The 21,838-nt window shown below is 45.6% G+C and overlaps 3 protein-coding genes across 4 annotated transcripts; all 3 read left to right on the top strand.

Annotated features, from left to right (window-relative positions):
- Positions 1-19: 19 nt before the first annotated feature.
- Positions 20-2,637, top strand: LOC127319682 (cinnamoyl-CoA reductase CAD2). 2 transcript variants are annotated; one of them, XM_051349649.1, is made up of 6 exons: positions 23-212; positions 296-477; positions 575-763; positions 1,117-1,279; positions 1,887-2,073; positions 2,244-2,637. In XM_051349649.1, exons 1-6 carry the CDS (start codon positions 89-91, stop codon positions 2,386-2,388), a joined length of 990 nt encoding a protein of 329 aa, XP_051205609.1. In that variant the 5' UTR covers positions 23-88; the 3' UTR covers positions 2,389-2,637. The 2 variants fall into 2 exon arrangements, with proteins under 2 accessions (XP_051205610.1, XP_051205609.1); XM_051349650.2 differs by lacking the exon at positions 575-763 and having other exon boundaries at positions 20-212.
- Positions 2,638-7,530: 4,893 nt separating this feature from the next.
- Positions 7,531-12,971, top strand: LOC127319677 (uncharacterized). The gene is made up of 11 exons (XM_051349644.2): positions 7,531-7,676; positions 8,325-8,462; positions 8,540-8,596; positions 9,605-9,745; positions 9,823-9,879; positions 10,374-10,512; positions 10,812-10,916; positions 11,005-11,222; positions 11,795-11,850; positions 12,643-12,698; positions 12,822-12,971. The coding sequence occupies exons 1-10, from the start codon at positions 7,674-7,676 to the stop codon at positions 12,647-12,649; spliced, it is 921 nt and encodes a 306-aa protein (XP_051205604.1). The 5' UTR covers positions 7,531-7,673; the 3' UTR covers positions 12,650-12,698; positions 12,822-12,971.
- Positions 12,972-14,535: 1,564 nt separating this feature from the next.
- LOC139838900 (uncharacterized) lies at positions 14,536-16,419 on the top strand. Its single transcript, XM_071828917.1, has 3 exons — positions 14,536-14,941; positions 15,278-15,739; positions 15,914-16,419. The coding sequence occupies exons 1-3, from the start codon at positions 14,536-14,538 to the stop codon at positions 16,417-16,419; spliced, it is 1,374 nt and encodes a 457-aa protein (XP_071685018.1).
- The last annotated feature ends 5,419 nt before the right edge of the window (positions 16,420-21,838 follow it).

Raw genomic sequence — 21,838 nt, 5'->3', positions numbered from 1 at the left:
TAGCCACCCCACCACTCGATTGTCGCGCACCAGGATACATATCTCGTGCACACTCACGTGATCACCCCCAGTCCAAGGAGCACCACACATGGCGACTGAAGCCAAGGGGGAGACGGTGCTGGTCACCGGCGCCAGCGGCTTCATCGGCTCCTGGCTCGTCCGCCTCCTCCTCGCCCGCGGCTACTCCGTCCACGCCGCCGTCCTCAACCCCGGTCAGTGCCATGTTGTGTTCGTCCGCTTCTTTCTTGGGACCAATGTGGCCGAGCTCGCCCTTGATTTGGTTGGCATGGCGCAGATGACAAGGCCGAGACGGACCACCTCCTCGCGCTCGCCGCTGCGGCCGGCGACGAGGGCCGCATCCGCTTCTTCAGGTGCGACCTCCTCGACGGCGCCGCCATGCTCGCCGCCGTGCGGGGATGCTCCGGCGTGTTCCACCTCGCCTCTCCCTGCACCGTCGACCTCGTCCTCGACCCCCAGGTACTTACTGCCCCGTCTGCTCCTCATTGTCCCGTACGCCCGTCCTCTCGGGCTCCTCACACGCTCCGGCGCTGCCTGCCTCGTTTCTTGCTCGCAGAAGGAGCTGGTGGTGCCGGCGGTAGAGGGCACGCTCAACGTGCTGCGCGCCGCCAAGGAAGCCGGGGGAGTGCGGCGGGTGGTGGTCACCTCCTCCGTCTCCGCCCTCGTCCCCTGCCCCGGGTGGCCGGCCGGCGAGGTCCTCGACGAGCGCTGCTGGACCGACATCGACTACTGCGACAAGAACGGGGTGAGATGATACGGTCACCTTTGCATCAAATCTGCACTAGCTACAGCCGGACATGACATGAGAACGTTATCTGCGCCCTGCAGTGCAGTTGCTCACTGCAGAAGTGCAGAGTTCGTTTGGTGAAATGAAAATATGAAACCCTCTCTACAGATGCGGTAGCAGCTTAGTTCAGTTATATGCAGATGACCCCGAATGATCTACTTTCCCCCTGATTGATTCTACTGGACCAATGGGGTAGAAGTTTGCACACTGAGGCAGCATGTAAAATCGTTGCGGAACTGTGAAAGATACAACCATTTTTCTTCTGAAAGCTTGCCAGTTATCTTACTCAGGTTCGATGCTTTCCTGGATAGGTTTGGTACCCTGCTTCGAAGGCACTGGCGGAGAAGGCGGCATGGAAGTTTGCAGAGGAGAATGGACTGGACGTGGTGACGGTCAACCCAGGGACGGTTTTGGGCGAGATGATTCCGCCAAGGCTCAATGCCAGCATGGCCATGTTTCTTCGCTTACTTGAAGGTACACGTGTTGCGGCGTTTGATCATCTAGTTTTGACGAAACTCTGATCATAGTATGAGATCTGTTTGATAATTTGGCAGATAAATTAATTTATGTAGTAATCTTTAGTCATTTCTTAGTCCATCTACAAAGTTTGCTCATAGGTCAACAATATTTAGTGAGTCATGAGTGGCAAACTGAAGCAGGGGCATTCATGCACTTGTACAAACTGAACAAAGTTTACTGTGATGAGACATTTTATATTTAAACTGATAACATTCGACATTTGTAATTGGCCGAGCAAATGAGCAATGGGCTGGCTGAAACGAAGCTAATTACGCTGTACTGAATATTCTGCATTTGTAAGCATTAGAGAGTAGACCTGCATGTTTTGTCATCTCTAAACCCTTTTCTGCGCCACACTTCACATGAAGAGTGTCTTTCAGTTCAGATGGAATAAACATCATAGGTTGCAAAACATCCGTGCATTCACCGGCATTTGGCACCAAAATCAATGCAAATTAGCTGCATTTGCTATTCAATAGGCTTTTTTGTTGTTCGTAGTACTTCAGTGCGTGGTTGCTCCTACAAGGAAACACTTCCTTAACACAGCTCTCTGCATACGCAGGTTGCAAAGAGGAGTATGCAGATTTCTTCATCGGGCCAGTGCATGTGGAAGACGTCGCACTAGCCCATATTCTGCTGTACGAGAACCCACCGGCATCTGGGAGGCACCTCTGCGTGGAGCCCATCTGTCACTGGAGCGATTTTGCGTCGAAAGTTGCTGAGCTCTACCCCAATTACAAAGTTCCAAAGTAAGTGCCCCCTCAAACTGCACACTGAACACTGAATATGTTTGGAGCAAACAGTTCAGTTTCTGTCTGGTGTGATGAAATAAGCGAAGCAACAGACATATGGAATTATGGATCATTGTCGTGACACTTAAGTACTTAGCCCATTTTCTTGTTATTGGTTTCATCGGCAGATTCCCTGAAGACACGCAGCCTGGGCTGGTGAGAGCGGAGGCGGTGCCGAAGAAGCTGATGACGTTGGGTTTGCAGTTCACTCCTCTGGAGAAGATCATCAGGGATGCCGTGGAGAGCCTTAAGAGCAGAGGATGCATTGCCTGATGATTCGATCGTTAGGCATGTCTCCCTTCCATCGTAGGCTCATGATCATCCTTGCTCAGAGATATGTTGTGTTGTGTCCAGCCCAGTGCTTACCCAGACCTTATAGTTACTAGTATGATTTGTGCAATAACGGCTGGTTGATCTCCAGCAACACCTTTCCTACACGTGGGATGCGGATGCTGTCACACTGAGAATCTTGGTAGATTGTCTGTCTTTCCCCTAAAAAAATCTTTCAGTCGATTTTTTGTATGTATCATGTGTGTAGAGCATGTGTTTGTGGGTTTTTCGTATGATGACCAGCCAGGTGTAAAACAGTTATGCTGTCAAAACGGCGGAGCTACAAATCTGGGGTTTGTGTGTGATTAGCACAAAAAATTGGTTCCATGAACAAGACATACGAGCTCCTTGGGCATCCATCATTTCATTTCATTTGGCAAAAATGAAATGAAATTAATGATATCATTTCATTTGGCAAATCCACATAAATGAAGGGTACCGAGAGGAATTAAGGTTAGACATGAGATGAAATCGATGGAATTCTCAATTGAATTGCAAGAACAATTCTGTTGCAGCCAAACAAGCTGATTTTGAGAACCACAAATGAATTCTTTAATTCCAACCCCAGATGATGAGAGTCAAATGACCTCTAGGGCGCGTTTGGTAGCCTGCAGATGACTTTTTTGCATGGGCTAGGTCATGGAATCGGCCGTTTGGATGCCTGCAGGCCGCCGCGTTCTTGCAGGAACCGAGTTTTAAAGCACCCCCGGGACAAGCCCTAGAGGAACGCTTGGAATGGCAGTTTCTCCGGGGCTAGGCCCGTTGCGGCCAGAAGGCGGCATGCATGGAGAAGGGAGGCGGAAACGCCACGTCCCTTCGAGAACACGCGCCATAATTAGGGTCACCGCTTCCTCTCCTTCCTCTCACTCGCGACCTCTCCCAAACTGTCACATCACCCGACGGTTCCCCTCCCGCCGACCAATCCGCCGTACCGCCGCACGGAGGTGCACCGATACCGGAGGAGGAAACGTCAACGAGCAGCACCGCGACATCGGCCGGTACATGCTCTGCAGTCTTCATCGGCACCTCGAGCTCGTCCTCGGCCGGAACAATGGCGGTAACGAGCTCTCCTTCTCACCTTCATACTCGTTCTGCCCGAACATGCCATTCTCGGGCATTTGCGACGACATGCACATTAGATCTGCTAGGGTTTCCATTAGGATAGGGTTCGGATTGATGTATGCAAGGTGTTTGTCGCCATTGCTTCATGTTCTTGTCCAGTTCTTGGTGTTCACGATCTCGATTTGCTTAGATCTGTTACTCTAAACTCCAATCGCGGTAGATCCTTCCTAGATCGGGCCGTGGATTGCTGAAACTGCCAGATTTTACTGTGCATGCAGAGAGGGCAAGGTTTTTTTTGTGTGTGCTGGGGTTTAGTTGCAAGGTGTTCGTCATCATTGCTTGTTGTTCTTGTCCAATTCTTGGTGTTCACGGTCTCGATTTGCTTAGATCTGTTACTCTAATCTCCAATCGCGGTAGATCTTTCCTAGATCGGGCTGCGGATTGCTGAAACTGCCAGATTTTACTGTGCATGCAGAGAGGGCAAGGGTTTTTTGTGATGGGGTTTAGTTTGTTATAGATTGTGTTGTTTCTGATTGAACTAGGCCGATGATTGTAACAGAAATCATAGTGTGAGAAGATGATTGATCAGAACCTATGACATGACTGAACATCACCATGTAATTGGTTCTGATCAAACATCTCCTCTATATGTGCTTATTGTATGAGGCCTATGCTACCTTGCTTTCCATGTTTGTACTTCTTCAGTTGTGCAATGGCCAATGATTTAACTATGGCCCAACGGAAGGCAGGGTGATGCCCTCAAACTTAGTCATGTGTACCATATTTGTTGCACACTAGACTTAGTTTGCGGACAATCCCTTTGCTTGCCGTGTGATCCTACATATGAGGCCTCATTTCGGTTTTTCTAGTACATTGGCCAATGATTCAACAAAGGCACAATGGAAGGCAAGGTGTTGCTTTCAAACTTAGTCATGTGTGTGTGATTACTTGCACACTAGACTTAGTTTGAGGGCAGTCTCTTGAGCTGTCGTGTGAGCCAATGTATGATGCATCACCTGTTTTCAATGTTCGTTTTCATCTATATATACTTGTGAGCAGGCACACGTCTAATGCCATGTGTTTTTGTGGAAGACTGAGAAGCTCAAGCTTGGGTCACCTGAGACCCCAGAGGAGGGACGGTCCAAGAAGCGAAGAGCGGCTAACGTTGGGCACTTCCAGCCGGACATAGGGCTGGACCAGTTCCTGCACATCGTCTTCATGCCCACCTTCAGCGGCTCCAGATCCCTCAAGATTTCGTCAGATGGTTCAGAGAAATCCCTTCGAACATCATCCTGAAGACCAACACTGGCTGCAACTGGAGGATGACTACGGCGAGAGAAGGCGATGACGTATAGATCGACCAGGGGTGGGCGGCCTTCGCCGTCGCTCATAAGCTGCAGGTAGGCCAGTTCCTCATCTTCAAGAAGGTGTCCTCCTTCGAGTACAGTGTGGTCATCTTCGACTACACCTGCACTGAGGTGATGACCAGGTGCGGTTACCATTGCGATGCCACCAAGTGTGTCGTCTTCGAAAGTCATGTTTGAAGCTTACCTGGTTCTGCCTCGCTGCTACCATGTCTATGTTAGTTTTTGCTGTTGTCGTGCGTTGAACTATGATCGTCTCTGTTGTGTCGTGAACTATGATCGTCCTTTGTCGTGAACTATGACCGTGTTTGAACTATGATCAGTGCTAAGTTTGTCTGAACTGTGATTGTGTTCTTGCTTGTGCTGTTGATCGCTGGTGACCTCACCATTGAAGGGAAGAGATAAGCAGAAGAAGATTATGGGTTGCAACCAACAACAGGCCGGAGGCTGCTAGTAGGCCTGAAAACCGACCTACCAAACGGGCAAAGCCCAAATCTCGATGTGGCCAAAAAAACTCTTTGTAGGCCACCAAATAACGTTGCTTTTATGGTCCATGGCCCGTCTGCGACGCGCAGGGGACTTCTTCCCACTGTGCGCCAGTGGTGCAGGAAACTGATGCAGACTACCAAACACGCCCCTAGTAGTTGTGGTGAAGTGGTATAAGGTCACTGTAGTTGTGATTCGAGTAATTATCTTGCCAAAAAAAACTGCGGTCAAGATCTTTCTGGCTCCATTTCATAAGGTCACTGAAGTTGTGGTATAAGGCCACTCAAGTTCTTATGTTTTCTAAGATGATTGGTGTTTGTGTTTAGATCTGCCCATTCATTTCTCTACTTCTTCCAAATCCAACCCTAGTCGAAGGTGGTGGAAATATTATGATGCCCAAGGGGCAAAAGGGATGATATATCAAGTTGGACATGCTTGGAGCTTCCTGCTTTTCTTCTTTTGATGCTCATTCCCTAGTGTTTTTATCAACTTTTCGCGTGGCTTCCCATGTTAAATTTCACTTCTCTTGTTGATGCATGGTAGTTAGTCTTTGTTCTTGGAGCGAACATCATAAAACCACAACTAGCGAGGTATAGTTTCACAAAACCACAACCATCGAGGTGTAGTTTTGTGATACCTGCTCTTGTTGTTTATATGGATGTCAAATCGCATGCTTTGATAAACCTTTATCTGACGGCTTATAAGATGTATATATAGACGGTGATAACGATTTGCTACGCTTCGGTCCAAGCCTACCTGGCGACGGATCTCGCTCCGCTCGTCAGAAATTAAGCTCCCTTTAATATGAATTTGAATCACAATATAACAACTTTCCATGTTTGTTTCAACTTTTGAGTCAAAGCATTGTTTCAGATTTGCGACACGGGACAACAATCAATGTCACCATATTGCTGGGGGGCGGTAAGTCGGTGGCGATGAGGTGGAAGGCCTTTCGATCCTGAACATAGTTGAGGGTGGTTGGTGTACGTGTCATCGCTTTCAAGTGTATGTGCTGTTTTCAACCATGCTAAATATTTGACTAGATAACCAACTGTTAGAAGCTATTGTAAATTATGCCAATAACTATTAAAATTTGTAACAAAGTCGCTCAACCTGTGGTTTACGCAAAATTGGGATAAGAATGGTGGAGTCCCTTTTTTTCTTTTGGAAATCGCAGAAAACAAAACAAGAGGCGTAGTCTGTCAAAAAAAAAAGAAGGTGGCGGCAGCCTGCCAACGCCCGGCTCCTCCGCTGAAGACAAGGCCGTTGAGCACAAGGCCGCTAGGGCGGCCCGCCAGGCAATCTAGCAGCGAAGCCCTCCCGGTCTGAAAGCCGGAAGCTTCTGGAAGCAAAGCCGCCGCCAAAGATTTCGAACTCGATGAACCATTTCCGTGCCAACTGGCTAAACCCCGGTGGGCCCCACCCCTCTGCCTCTCTCTCTCTCTCTCCCCCTTCTCCCCTCCCCACCGCCACCACCACCACCACCACCACCACCGAGCCCTCGCCGCGCCGCGCCGCACCCGGCCTCTCATCTCCTCTCTCCCCAGTCCTCACCACCACCAAATCCCTGACCTCCACAACCGCCGCCACCTCCACCTTGAATCCCTCGCCACCTCTTCTCTTCCCACCACCCAGGCCACCGCGCGCCGACCTCCGACAGCAATGTCTACGCAGATCGTCGCCGTCTCCGCCTCGGCCTCGGAGATGGCGTGGAGGAAGGCGGAGAAGTTGTGGTACCTTCTCCTGCAATTTCTGCAGGGGGTCTACACCCGCGCGCGGTTTCCCCGTCCAAGTCCTCAGCCCGTGCCCCCGCCACCGCTCGCGCTCGCCCCCGACACCGACGGGTTTGCGCAGCCGGTGTTCCACCCGGTCATCCCGGTGACGGAGGAGGACATCCTCCTCATCAGTCACCCGGAGTTCCGGAGGAGCTGGGTGGAGTGGGAGTGGGGCGGTGGAGGAGCCGCGGTGCAGCGGTCTAGGTTTGGCCTGAAAATCTCCGTCCGCCTCACCGTCATCGGCGCAGCCGTCGCGCTAGCGGTGGGATTGATTATACTATACAAGCTCAGGAGAGGCGGAGGCGGCGGAGGAGGCGGAGGCGGAGGCGGAGGCGGTGGCGGTGGCGGTGGCGGTGGCGGTGGCGGTGGCGGCGCGGGAGGAAGCAGGATTGGCCGAGTAGACCGGGGATTCGCTACTATCGTGGAGGACGGCGGAGGTAACGGCGGAGGAGGGGGAGGAGCCAGAGTGGCGCGTCCGCAGCGAAGAGTATTGCCGACCTCGCTGTGGTTTGATCCCCTGAGATATCATCGCAGACGGAAGATGGTGAGTTCGCTCCACCGCTTGCAATGGATGGTGATGAATGTTCTGCCTCAGTTGCTTGTATATTTCTTTACGCCATATTTGTTCTCCTGCTCAATAGTAGTATCAAAATTCGTTTCACGTTGGTACAATTTGGTACTGTATCTCATTGTTCGTCGAATTTGGTATCTCCTTGTTTGTAGGATAGCAAGACTTAATCACTCTGTTCTTTCAGGTTGGCAGGATAGAAAAAAACACTGGTAGTAACTATTTGAAGTATGCATTATACTGTATATATGACATGAATTGCCGCAGAACTGTGAGTGCCGATGTGGTTATTAGGTTGCAATATTGATTTGATGCTCAGAACCATCTCATACTTTGCTGCATAACCTCTTCTGTTTCCACTTGTTTGGTTAGGTAGTTTGTATGTCGGACAGCAGTTTTTGGTCCTTCATTCTACATTCAATAAATGGCATGCTCTAGCACACATCTGCGTATTTTCCTTGTTTAGTATGTAATTTTGTTCCCCCAATGCTATTAAACTGTTAGTGGTAGTTGGGTATGCTATATACGTGGTATCTTTTCTTCGTTTGTACAACTGTGGCCTTTCTTTGGTGATAATGACGTGCTAATTTTGCCTAAAACTTATAACCACAATAACATGTTCAGGGCTACATGAAAAGAAAGGAGCCCGATGTTGAAAAGCAAAAGGAACCAATTCTGGAACATGTCAAGTCTGCTTTGCTCAAGCGTTATCGCCTCAATTTTACAAAACAAGATGTTTCCCTATGGTTCCTTTGCAAACAGGTATATACTTCCGTGTGGGTGCTAGTGTTCAATGTGGCATACTTGGACGTTTTGTCAGTTGGCTGTTCTTTTTGCAGGAAGCATCTTTACTGAAAATTACCAATCATGCTTGTCAGCGCTTCAATGAAGCTGAGGTAGGCTGCTTTCGGATTTCAGAGTTTTTTAAGCCACTACAACTCTTATGTCAAACTAGTCTATGCCATGTCAGATGGGATACCCCCCATTTCGAAAAAAAGATGGCACACACCCTGATACTCTTTTGTAGGAAGTATATGAGCTCTATACAGAAATACAGATTGTTCAGCGGCATGGTTTTCTTTAGTAATTTCATCAGAATCATGAATTCAGTCACCTCGATATATCACATCCTGGAAGTTAGTTAAGTCTACGTCAATCACTCTGTGCTTTCAAGTTAGTAGAATTTGGTATCTCCTTCTTTGTAGGATAGCAAGACTTAATCACTCTGTGCTTTCAAGTTAGCACGATGGGAAAAAAACTGGTAGTAACTAGAAGTATGCATTGTACTGATATGACATGAATTGCCACAATACTGAGAAATCTGTGCTGATGTAATTATTATGTTACTTTGATGCTGAGAACCATTTGCAGCCTAGGCTCATCAGGGAATGATGAAGTGCTGACAATTTCTTTTTTATTCCTTTTGGTTTGGCTGCTCACGCTTGTAGCTGAAAGAGAGACTAGAATTGTCACTTGTGATGCTAATGGCATGTTGCATTAAGTACCAAATAAATATTACATTGCCCACATATGTCTAATCAATCTGGACTTGGTAGTTTTACAGACTTGCACTTAGTCTCTCGTGCTTTGCTGCATACCCTCTTGTGCTTCCACCTGTTGGTTAGGTAGTTTGTATGTGTCGGACAGCAGTTTTTGGTCCTTCATTATTCATTTAATAAATGGCATGCTCTAGCTTCCTCTCCTTTAAATAGTTCTCCTAGGCACACCTCTGCGTATTTTCCTTGTGTTATGCAATTTTGTTCCCCCAATGCTATTAAACTGTTAGTGGTAGTTCGGTAAGCTATGCTTGGTATCTTTTCTTCGTTTGTACAACCGTGGCCTTTCTATGGTGCTAATGATGTGCTACTTCTGCCCAAAACTTATAACCACAATAACATGTTCAGGACTACGGGAAAAGAAAGGAGCCTGATGTTGATAAGAAAAAGGAACCTATTCTTGAACATGTCATGCCTGCTTTAGTCAACCGGTATCACCTCAATTGTACAAAACAAGATGTTTCTTCCCTCTGGTTCCTTTGCAAACAGGTATATACTTCCCTGTGGGTGCTACTGTTCAATGTGGCATACTTCGGACGTTTGTCAGTTGGCTGTTCTTTTTGCAGGAAGCATCTTTACTGAACATCACCAATCATGCTCATCAACTCTCCAATGAAGTCAAGGTAGGTTGTTTTCAGAGTTCAGAGTTTCTTAAACGATTCACCGCTACAACTTTTATGTCAAACCAGTCTATGCCATGTCTGCATTCAGTCAGTTCGCACACACCCTAATTCTCCTTTGTAAAAAGTATATGAGCAGAACTACAGATTGTTCAGCGGCATGGTTTTCTTTTAGTAATTTCATAAGAATCATGGGTTCAGTCACCTCGATATGTTCAGAAAAACATCACATCCCAGAAGTTAGTTAAGTCTATCATAGGTCAAACTAGTCTATGGCCTGTGTGCATTGAGTTAGACAGCATACACTATACTAGTCTTTTTGTAGGAGGTATATGATCTGTATACACATTGATTCAGGGGCATAGTTCTGTTTTAGATTTCATAAGAATCATAAGTTCAGTCACCATACTTCACGTAAAGACTCTTAGACAGCTGTAAATTCTCAAATTAATGAAATGCTTTGATTTGTCCTACTAATGCAAATCTTATTTTTTCAGGTTTATTTGCTAGAAGGGACAGATGATTTGGAGGGTTTTGTGGTTAAAGGTTATGGTGAGTCTATAAGCTACAAAATGAGGTTGCCATTGCTGAAGGATGGTGTCCAGTTAATGAAAGATGCAATCATAGCTAAAGAAGGTAACACTACGTCACTATCTCCGAAGTTCTGTACAAAATATGCTTTTGTTGAAATATCTACTTCTTACCTTCTTACATTTTCCCCTTTGTCACATCGCTGTGATCTGTAATTCTTGGCATGATTCCTGTGTTAGCTTTCGATATGCAGAGCTTGAACATGCAATACTCGCATGGTCAAAAGAAAAAAAAAAATGCAATGCTCTGAAGCAGTGATAATGTAGTGATCAGTACTGTTGGTACGATTACAGTGGTGATGATGGTCAAAACCCTAGACTGAAATTCTATTCTTTGAACTGTAGAGAATTACCCTGATGGTACATATGAGAAGGCAAGGCTCCCATTTGCAAATGCAGAAACTCTTGTTCATTTCACATGTCTTCTTGGTCTTTTCCTTGAAGGATCAGGTATGGTTGCTATTTTAGATTCTGACCATGGATGATCTTTTTGCATGAAATTGCCCACTTGACGTACTTTTTTTCTGTTTGCACCAAGATTTTGAGAAGATACAGCAGGAGGAACCATTGGATCTACCTCTGATGCCACCACAGAAGAGAAACTGGAAGGGCGGTCTGGTAGCACCTTTTGCTAGTAACAATATGTTGGTTTTACAGCAATGCCCTGGCAAAACTGGTGACAATTGGATATCCCAGGGTCAAAACAGCTCGTACTTTGTGCAAGTTCTACATAATGAAGCTCCAGTTTCAATGCCAGTAAGACTATACGTTCTTTTTCCTCCTGTAAATTATCTGATATTTTCAATTTTCCTTAACGGTTACAATTTTTTTCGTATTTTACAAATTGTCTTGTGGGTCCTCTAAGGCCTGTCTCAACTTTGATCCCACTAACCACCGCGCCATTGAAGTATTGAACATGCTTTAGTATAATTTATTAGGTGATCCAACAAATGTAATTGGCCATTATTATCTAGTAATATTATGAAGTACATACAAATGCACCACAAACTAGCCAATATTTATGGCCGGCGCTTCCTAGACCGTATGCACGCTCCTCCATGCATCTGGCTATCTGGCTGGATAGTTAGTGCTCTGTTTTGGTGCCTACTGTAAATTTTCTTAGTTGTTTAATTCGCCTTACTAGATTCTAGTTCAAATCTGGTCGTATGCTACAAATAAAGCTTGTAAACTTTTCTTTGAATCTGAGGTAGGTTGTTTTCAGATTTCAGAGTTTCATAAGCAATATCACCACAACAATCCGCCCTGTCTGCATTCAGTCAGACCACACTATACTATACTGTTTTCTCAGTTGGCTGTTATTTTTGCAGGAAGCACCCTTACTGAATCTTACCAATAAATCTTGTCATTTTTCAAGGAAGCTGAGGTAGGTAGCTTTCAGATTCCAGAGTTTCTTAAGCAATTTCACCACTACAATCCTACGTCAAAATAGTTTATGCCCTGTCTGTATTCAGTTAGACGTATGCCTTGCTACTATTTTGTAGGAAGTAGTATATTTTGTGAGGTGTTTAATTCACCTTAATGGTTACAAGTTTTTTTTTACAAACTGTATTGTGGGTTCTCTAGGGTCTCTCTCATATCTGAGCTCAGTAACCGCTCCAGTGAACATGGTTTAGCCTTTAGTACATTTTCATGATTTGATCCAGAACATGTAGTAGTTGGCCTTTTTTTAACAGACCATTTTTATTTACTAGTATTATGGCATCACGGAGCACATAGCAATGCACCACAAACTAACTTAATTGAAAAATTAATAAAATAGCTTATCATGTTAAAAAAAATGTATATGGCTGCGGCTGCCGCTGCATAGACCATATGCACGTCCCTCAATGTTTTCTTGCCTACCGTCTTTGATATTAGGAAGTCCCCTGTTTTGACTATATGGTCTTCCCCTTGGTGGGCTTACCAAAAAGGAACACACAATACTGATAATGTAGTCATTAGTACTATAGATATGATTAGGAATGACAGTGATGGCCAAAACTCTAGAGGCAAGGCTGTTTCTTACGGATGCAGCAACACTTGTTCCTTTCACATGTCTTGTTGGTCTTTTTCTTGAAGGATCAGATATGGTTCCTGTTTATACCATGCATGATCATTTTCTGTGAACAAGTGTATCCAAGTACTAACTGATGTATACTTATTTCCTTTCATGAAGGTACTGAAGAGCTAACACTAAAGAAAAAGATACCACAAAGGGTAGAAATTTGCAAGGTAAGTACAACATGGGATTCTAATGTTCTTCAAGTGCACTGTCAATGAAAAAATTGTGCATATCGTTCAACAGTAAATCTGATGAACGACATTTTCTATTACCGTTGCATGCATGACAAGCAGGAGCGTCAAGATGTGAGCAAAAGAAGACAGCATTCTTCTTTGAGCTCAAGTCCCATCTAAAGACCCCTGATGTAAATACTGGCTGCATGCTTAAATAGCAACAATGTTCATACCGTTTGCTAACTTGAGGGTGTTGTGAATGATACATAGTTCCAGCGAGTCATGTATATCTCAAATCAGTGTCTCACTGATGCTCACGTTCTATGGATTTAAACTTGGAATCACGTATAGCTTACCACGCATGGTAATCATAGAGGTGATCTGTACTGTGCGGTGCCATTTCCTTGATAGCCGGATATCCTTTTCTCTTCTCTGATGGATCGAAGCGCGTATTGCACTTCCCAGATCCATAACTTCGCAGCAGTTCCACAAAAAAAAGTCGTTTTGCCTTCAGTTTTGAAACCTTTATGCGAGGTAGTTTTTTTTTCAGATCTAGTTCTGGTATGCACTTGATTGGATAAGCGCGGCTTAGGTCAGCGATCGCCTCCTCGCGCCCTCTGCTGGCCTTTGTGTCAGAGTCGATCATAAATTTAAGCGAAATTAAAGAGGGGAACTTGCTCCAGAACAGATGAGTATCAAAAATGGTGAGCTGTTTTGGCAATGCTGCATAGATGACCATAAGCAATATGACTCGCCAGCGGTTACAGGAAGATTCATGAATAACACCATAACGACTAGACGGTAACAGTAAAAGAAAAGCCACCCTCGGATGATCTTAGCTTAGCTGTAGAGGCGAAGGAATAACTGAATCCAGATGACACTATCCATATTCAGGTAGCTGCTGCCTTCAATAACACCGGTCTTCCCCTGTGACCTACCTGCTTCCCGCCACCGCGCGGGGCTGCTCTGCTCCAGCGTGTTCCACCTCTCCTCCCCTTGCACCATCCTTGACCCTCAGGTACGAGGTTCCTCATGCGCTCAACTTAGCCACCTTCCTGCCATTGTCTGCCGGTCCTCTCGGCTCACAGGCTCCGGCCACGCACCCGGGTGTCTGTCTCGTTTTGTGGTCTCACAATCTCACTGGGAGCCTGGGAGGGAGCTGGTGGAGTCTGGACAGTGTGCACAACATGACGGTGCCCGTGTTCCTGGCATTTTTTTTTTTTTGAGCTTTGTTCCTGGCAGTTTTGGGTCTGGATGATTTGGCAGTTGACGCGAGTAAGAATTTAGAACAGGTTACTACAGCTGCGGGGTAGGAAAAGTAGTACATTTTATTACGCATATGATTGTATGATCAACCAAAATGCAGTTTCGAACCCTGAAGCGAGCCCACCTGGGGCTCGCCTCCCTCGAGCGCAGGATGGCCAGGCAGCTGGCCAAGATAGCTTGGCTCAGGGAGGGGGATGCTAATACAGCCTTCTTCCACCAGCACACGGCTTACCGCCGGCAGAAGAACGTCATTCACAATCTCCAGGTTGAAGGTGCAGTCGTCTCTGACCATGCGACCATGACTGAAGCTTCCTTCACACACTTTGAGGGGCTTCTTGGCACTATGGTGGATTGACAGTACTCGCTGGACCTGGACTTCCTAGGCACACACTCAGAGGACCTATCCGAGCTTGAGGTTGCGTTCACAGAGGGTGAGATCTGGGAGGTGGTCCGCCGCTTGCCTCATGGCAAGGCGCCGGGACCCGATGGCTTTACGGCTGAGTTCCTCCAGAGCTGCTAGGGGACGGTGAATGCGGACTTCATGGTTGCGTTTGATAAGTTGTCCACAATGTGCGGGCGCGGGTTCCAGGGTCTGAACCAGGCCCTTCTATTCCTGCTGCCCAAGCGTCCGGATGCGGCTGCTTTGGGTGATTACCGGCCAATTAGCCTGATCCACATCTTCGCCAAGCTCGTGGTGAAGACGTTGGCTACTCGCTTGGCCCCTCGTATGGAGTCGCTGGTGGATCGCAACCAATGCGCGTTCATTCGCAAGCGGTGCATTCACGACAACTTCATGTTCGTTCAGCAGACGGCGAGATTCCTGCATAGGATGAAGGAGCCACGGGTGATGCTCAAGCTCGACATAGCCCGGGCCTTTGATTCCGTCTCTTGGGGGTTCCTGGTGGAGGTCCTCCGAAAGATGGGATTTGGGCCTAGGTTCTGCGAGCTGGTGGCCATCCTCTTGTCCACGGCTAGTACCAGGGTGATGCTCAATGGCGAGCCAGCTCCCCCCATTTGGCATAGGAGGGGCCTGAGACAGGGAGAATTTTTGGTCGGGAAATTAGAATGAATCATTGAGTGAAAAAGGAGCAAAGAATGGCAAAAGACGAGACTCTACTAGTCTTCACTCTTGTGGTTTCCTCGGTTTCTGTTTTCTTATTCGGCTGTCGCCGTCGTTGTTCGTGCTGATCATGAACATGCTCAACCGAGCATTGGCTAGGGCGATTGAGTTGGGGATTCTGCGGCGCCTGGCACGGCGACAACGGTGTCGCTTTACGATGTGGTCATCTTCTGCCATTCGGATGAGACAGAGTTGCGCGCTATCCGCAGCATCCTGGAGCTCTTTGGACACGCGTCAGGCCTACACACCAACTTCGCCAAATGCTCGGTCTCTGCGATTGCCTGCACTGAGGATGTGGCCAATGCCGCTGCCGGGGTGATGGAGTGCCAGTTGGCACCCTTCCCTGTCAAATACCTCGGCATCCTACTTTCCATCCGTCGGCTACCGGGTGAGGCGTTCCAGCCCATGGTGGACCGTCTGGCTGACAAGTTACCTACCTACAAAGCGTCTATGATGCCCACGGCAGGGTGCTTGGCGCTGGTTAGATCGGTGCTGGCAGCTATTCCGATGCATCGGCTCATGGTGCTAAGCTTCAACAAGAAGGCGCTGAAACAGGTTAACAAGATCCTGGGAAGCTTCCTTTGGGCCGGTAGGGCAGAGGCCAATGGCGGTCACTGCCATGTCAACTGGTCGAGGGTGTCCGCCCGCTGCGGTTTGGGGGCTTAGGGATCCCGGATCTCGCCCGCACTGCCATCAGCCTTCGGGTTCGTTGGCTATGGAAGATGCGGACTGACCCCCAACGACCATGGTGCGGGCTCGACATGCAGTTCTCGAAGATTGAGCTGGACACCTTCGCTGCCTCCACTTCTATGGTGGTGGGAAACAGGCGAGTCCGCTCTCTTCTGGGAGGATAGGTGGCTAGATGGCAAGTCCATCAGGGAGCTAGTGCCGGAGGTTTATGCGCTCATTCCCAAGCGCCTCAGGAAGCGGCGCATGGTGCAGCAGGCGCTGGTGGAGCGCAGCTGGATCTCGGACATCGAGGGCGCACAGAGAGCCTTGGCCCTATGGCAGTATGTTCAGCTATGGATTAGGCTCAGGGACATGGTGCTCTCCCCAGATCAAGACAAGTTGGTTTGGCGTTGGACGACGGATGGCCAGTATTCCTCCGGCTCCTACTATGACACCCTCTTCCAGGGGGCGATCAGCTCCTGGAAGCTCAACTGGAAATCCTGGGCACCACCAAGGGTGAAGTTCTTCATCTGGCTTGCTTGCCTGGTGTTGGACGAGGGAGCGTCTGGCGCGTCGGGGATTGGCCCACGCGACAAGATGCCCGATGTGCGACCAGTCAATGGAGACTATGGCGCACATCCTAACCGGCTGTTCCTTCTCTAGGACAGTTTGGTTCGAGGTCCTATCGTGAATTCGATCCACCGCGGGGCCTCTGACGGTTGAGGGTGACTTCGCGGAGTGGTGGTCGCTGGTGGTGCGGACCTTCCCACGCCAGTTGCGCAAAGGAACTTCGTCACTCATCATGCTCACAGCGTGGTGGATTTGGAAGCACAGGAACGTTGCGGTCTTCGACAATGTGCGTCCCTCGGTGGCCTCCTTAGTCAGTGACATGACATCAAAGCCGAGGCGCGACAATGGGCGGACGCGGGCGCCCGGGAGCTTCGCCATCTCCTCCCCTAGATTAGGTCTTTTGGGTTGAGTTGTACGGCGTGGCGTTGGTCCCTCTTCTGGACATTGTACATACAAACCTTCTTTATCTATCAATGCATCGAAATGCAAAGCTTTTGCGTTTTCGCGAAAAAAAGAAGTGCAGTCCTCTCAAAAAAAGAAGAAGAGAAGTGCAGTTATCAACAAGGCATTGAAGTTATGCCATTCAGTCGTTAACTGCAGAGTTTGTCTGATGAGATGAAAAATGTGAAAATCCTATTTAGTTTTCCAAAAGTCAATAGCAACTTACTGTGGAGTTTTTTTTTCCTTTGTTATGCGATGGACATGGAGGCGTGACATATGGGGTCGCTTCTGGCGTGTGCTGCAACCAGACCAGCTGGTTGGATGTGTTGGTGTTGTGCTGGCCATGGCTAACTGTAAGCGTGCATAGTGTGGGGGGTTAAATACCCATACTCTGTAACCGTCTGGGTAACTAAGAAATGTGTCAAGTTGTGGTCTTCTTTTGAGATTAACCATGCAATGGGCATCACATATTTCACCCCTTTCAGTACATTGTTGGCTCGATTTATTAGCGTGCGTACTGAGGCATGCAACATCAGTTTCTTAACTCCTGGTTGAGAATTTTTAGCCTGCATGTCAGATATACTCCCCATACAATTGTCTTCACACTGTACTAAATTACAAATTGTTACACTTCTTGCAAACCATGTGTGTTGTATGTTTGGTTGAGTAGATTAACTATAACATATACCAAGTCATGCAGGCAAGAATTTACTTCAGTTTTTCCTGAAATAGTATTTGCTTGGAGTCTTGTTGGTGTTTTAAACTTCAAACTCTATTTGAGTATTTCTGATATGAATTCTTTTGACCATAGAGCTACGAGTGCATGACCCAGAATAGTGTTCAGTGTTTCCTTCTTATATTCTATTCTAGATCCACGTGTATGCACTATGCAGTGACCGGTTATTTGTCAACTACTTTCTCAACTAAATTAACTACAGGTCCAAGAATCTAAGTGTCACCACTGCTCCGCTTGCAGTCTGAGGTGGCGGGTGAGAAGCAGCAGTGGATATACAGTGGATATAGTGTCCCTGAACTCGTGTTGTGAGTAATGTATGTGTGCGCTGTTCCTTTCCATCCAGCTTTTGTTCATGTTCTGTTCCGAGATTATTAATTTCATGTAGGTAAATGTAGGAATTGGTTAGAGTGGTTCATGTTAATTTGGTTCAGGCTAAATAATTCAGAAATTAGTGGACAGTTTAGCAACATGGTCACTGCAATACAATTAGACTATTAGGTTGCTTAAAGTTCAATTTTGACCAAAATGTGTCACTCAAACAGTATAGATGTGTATATCTGTTGATGGACGTTGATTTGCTACGCTGGTTCTGTAGACTGTAGTGTAGAAACAGGTTCACCATTTTCTGGGATATAATAGCCAATGGACTGAGTTGCAAAAACTCTGAAGGAAATGGCAATCAAATATGCAGATGTTACAGTTGGAAGGTTATTTTGCATTCAGGGCTAGATGTTGTGTTCCGATTCCCGCCGCTGCAAGCTGATGGTGACTTCTGTCAAAGTGGCGATGGCATGTGGAAGTGAAACAAATAAAAAGTAGAGAGATGGAAAGAGGTCCAATTTCATTTATTTCGTTAAGTTATAGAATTGATTACAGTTGAAGATGTCTTGGCAGGAAAAGAGCTGGCCAGTAGAATCATGCAAGACACATGATGATTGACAAGGCAAAACCATTAAGAGTCAGATTGCTGCTTCATACTGTATTTAGAAGGGAAGTTTTCATCACGAATCTTGGGTATATTTATTGTTGATCTAATAACATCAGGCTATTCCCCTTGTGCCATTTTCCATGTACATCAGTGAAATTAGTTATATACCTTTACTCAGATATTTACCATCCTTTAAACCAATAAAAATGATGAAAACTAATGTGGCTATCCATGTATGATGCTAAACTGATATATCTATGTACTAAACTTTGGCTGGTCCAGTTTGTTTTGTCTGGCATTTATCTTGATCTAGCTCCATAGTAATTTCTGCTGTTTTGTATTTCTTTCTCTATCCAATTCCTTTGGTTTCCTTTGAAATTATGTTATACATGCAGGATACATGTTTAACACGCTCAAGGGGTTAGCTCGGTAAAACAAATGGGTTAACATGCTCAAATGGACATGCTACTGTCAAAGCTTTGTATATTATATTATTGTGGTGATTTCCTTTGAACTTTTGCATGGAGGAAACAAGTTTAATATGCCATAAACACAGAGTAAGTTACAGATCTGCCATAAATGATATGTTCCTTGCCAATTCCTACTGAAACAACTTTCTCGAGTAGTGCTACATCGCTGAACAGAGCTAACTAGTTTCCTTACAGTTATTTTGCAGATGCTTATATATCCAAATAATGCATAACTATCTCTTGAGTTGATAACTTGCTGTCCAAGCTCGAATGGGTTTAGGATTGTCGAAGCACCGGAGAACAATTTAAACACAGAGTAAGTTACAAATCTGCCATAAATGATATGTTCCTTGCCAGTTCCTATTGAAACAACTTTCTGGAGTAGTGCTACATCACTGAAAAGAGCTAACCAGTTTCCTTACAGTTATTTTGCAGATGCTTATATATCAAAATAATGCATAACTAACTCTTGAGTTGATAACTCGCTGTCCAAGGGACTAAAGAATAATAAAGCATGTTGGAATTCATCCTTTCGTAAGCCTGTGAATTGTGCTAGAAAGATAAGAAAGTGCAATGGTCAATTTGGTTCAAATTAAATGCTTATTGTATACTACCTCCATCCCAAAGCTTAAGGCTTATATTATTTTTAGAAATTCAAACTATGTCATTACCAAAAATCATTAACATGCAAAATACAAATTCAATATCATTAGATAGACAATAAAATATATTTTCATATGGTATCCACAAAATATCATATTTGTTGATAGATTCTTCTAAAACTTTGGTTAAACTTTACTTGTTTTGACTTTCCAAAAAAAAAGCCAAGTTTGGAGACACTACAACAAACTATGGGGAATGTATTAATCTAGCAACTCAGCTAGAATTGAGAACAAAATAGAGCATGCCAAGTTTGTTGAGGAGCTTGCTGTAGAAAAGACCAAGATAGATAAGAAATATGGAAGCCCGCTAATTGATGTTAAGAAATTTGCATAGGAGACAGAGAAAAGCGTGATCCGGCAGAATTACAAGAGGATCATGTCTGGAGCTGATGATGAAATTTCAGAGTTGAAGAAGCAAGTTGTTGGGCTGAAGCAGGTGCAGAGAAACCAAGCTGATGTAATGAGGGTTAAGAAGAAGAAATGGGACGTAGAAAGAGAGGCTCTAGAAAAGAGGCTTTGAAGGAAGAAAAGAAAAAGATTGAGTATATGCTCTTTGATTTGCTGAGGGTCACTGAAACAAGGAGAGCTCAAGAGGATCGGGGTTGTTTGTGATGAGTGATCTCATTTGTAATGTTGGCATGTAATATTGGAGATATTAATGTGCCCTTTTATTGAACTATCTTAATTAAGCTTGGATTTTATGTGTTATGTACCCATCTGTGTTGTTGAGGTACAACTAAATTTGAACCTTGTCTTCATTGTCAAAGTGTGAGAACTTGGTCCAATTTGAAATCTGAATCTGTTGGTGGACATTATGTTTGTATGTTATTTGAAAGTTGCTGCCATCTTGTGTCTGTATGCTGGCCATTGTGACTATTTGTTTGCAATATCTTTTACAATTGTGTTAGTAAAGGTATGGGGGAATGTGTGGTAGAATATGAAAATGTGTGCCAATTCCCACAGTGACCTTGTCTATTTACGGTGATATGGATATTGCACCTATCTTCAGCATTTTTAATAGAAAGCAACCACTTTTGTGGCCAAACATGACAGGGAACCACCAGATAGCCCACATACAATATTAACTTATTAGTTATATTACCAACAGCTGACAGAGAGTAGTAGATGCAAATAAAGACATAAATACCACAGCAATCAACCATAAGTCACTAATACATTGCACAACAGACTCCGCAAATTGGTTCACACAAGTTCTTAATTGACCTGGTCCACAAAAGACAATAATAAATAGCATTTCTTGAAACCTAGTACCAGTTGAATACCAACATAGTTGACATACATTACATTAGTAAATAGATAGATCATTTCCCATTTTATATATCTTCTAGGGCCAGGTTGTCAATGTTGCTTGCTGTGAGGTAACCTTTCATCCTAAGAGCAAGTTCAATAGTAGAGCCAATTGTTGGCTATAAGCCAAGTGCCATATCATTTATAGTCAATCTAGAGCCAACATGTACAATAGTGAGCTATAAAATTATACTACTTTATATGTGCATGCCCACCATTCACTCTCACAAAGTGCGTAGGAGCATGTGCTAGAGCTGGCTCTTGCAAGAGAGCCCACTCCTCTTCTATCTCCTTCTTTATCTCCTCCAACTAGGCAACAATATATTATTTAATTCTTATAGCTAGCTGATTAGGATTTATTGTACTTTCTCTAATGCTCTCCTTTCTTACTCTTGATAGCCTCCCAGGAGTAGAAGAAGCTGGATGTGGTGTTTGTGCTGGCCTTAGAGCTTTGAATGCTTGTCCTGGCCTTTGAAGAAGCTGACCTGGCAACTTGCCCTGTGGCAGTAGGTGTAGAAGTTGCAGAAGGTGTGGGTGCTTTCTTCTTAGATGTTGTTGTCCTACCATCAGGTGGTGCAACACGTGCAACACGTGGTGTAGCTGCTGTAGGAGGTGGTGGAGCTGTTGCAGCATGTGGTGGAGTCGGAGGTGCTCCTATGTTTTCCTTGCAATTGCACAAAACATGCCAAAAGCAAAGAATCAGAAGGTGATGAAGTACAAGTGAAAGTAGAGATCATGTGAAGAACAACAAGTTAGTAGTGCTTGATGCTTGTTTTTCCTCATCTCAAGAGATGGCCTTAGTGGGATACCACAATTAGTGTATGTGTGCCCAACTTTTCCACGATATGTGATGCTGGCCATTCTAGATGTCTGTTTTGGCTTTGACACTTCAAACTTTCCCCTTCTCGTCTTTGTTTAATTTATGCCCAATAATACCTTGAAGACCGGTGAATCAATGTCACGTGTA

This window comes from Lolium perenne, chromosome 4 (assembly GCF_019359855.2).
Source record: "Lolium perenne isolate Kyuss_39 chromosome 4, Kyuss_2.0, whole genome shotgun sequence".
In the NCBI taxonomy this organism is placed as follows: Eukaryota; Viridiplantae; Streptophyta; class Magnoliopsida; order Poales; family Poaceae; genus Lolium; species Lolium perenne.
This window is presented reverse-complemented; position numbering and strand designations above follow the sequence as displayed.

Excerpts from the sequence above, each read along its gene's own strand:
- LOC127319682 (XM_051349649.1), top strand. The coding sequence starts at position 89 with ATGGCGACTGAAGCCAAGGGGGAGACGGTGCTGGTCACCGGCGCCAGC. Across the intron at positions 478-574 it reads ACCTCGTCCTCGACCCCCAG|AAGGAGCTGGTGGTGCCGGC; the intron begins GTACTTACTGCC and ends TCTTGCTCGCAG. Across the intron at positions 2,074-2,243 it reads CCCAATTACAAAGTTCCAAA|ATTCCCTGAAGACACGCAGC; the intron begins GTAAGTGCCCCC and ends TTTCATCGGCAG.
- LOC127319677 (XM_051349644.2), top strand. Across the intron at positions 8,597-9,604 it reads AGCGCTTCAATGAAGCTGAG|GACTACGGGAAAAGAAAGGA; the intron begins GTAGGCTGCTTT and ends TAACATGTTCAG. Across the intron at positions 9,746-9,822 it reads TCTGGTTCCTTTGCAAACAG|GAAGCATCTTTACTGAACAT; the intron begins GTATATACTTCC and ends TTCTTTTTGCAG.
- LOC139838900 (XM_071828917.1), top strand. The coding sequence starts at position 14,536 with ATGTGCGGGCGCGGGTTCCAGGGTCTGAACCAGGCCCTTCTATTCCTG. Across the intron at positions 14,942-15,277 it reads CATCCTCTTGTCCACGGCTA|AGTTGCGCGCTATCCGCAGC; the intron begins GTACCAGGGTGA and ends CGGATGAGACAG. Across the intron at positions 15,740-15,913 it reads GAGGGTGTCCGCCCGCTGCG|GCGAGTCCGCTCTCTTCTGG; the intron begins GTTTGGGGGCTT and ends GGTGGGAAACAG.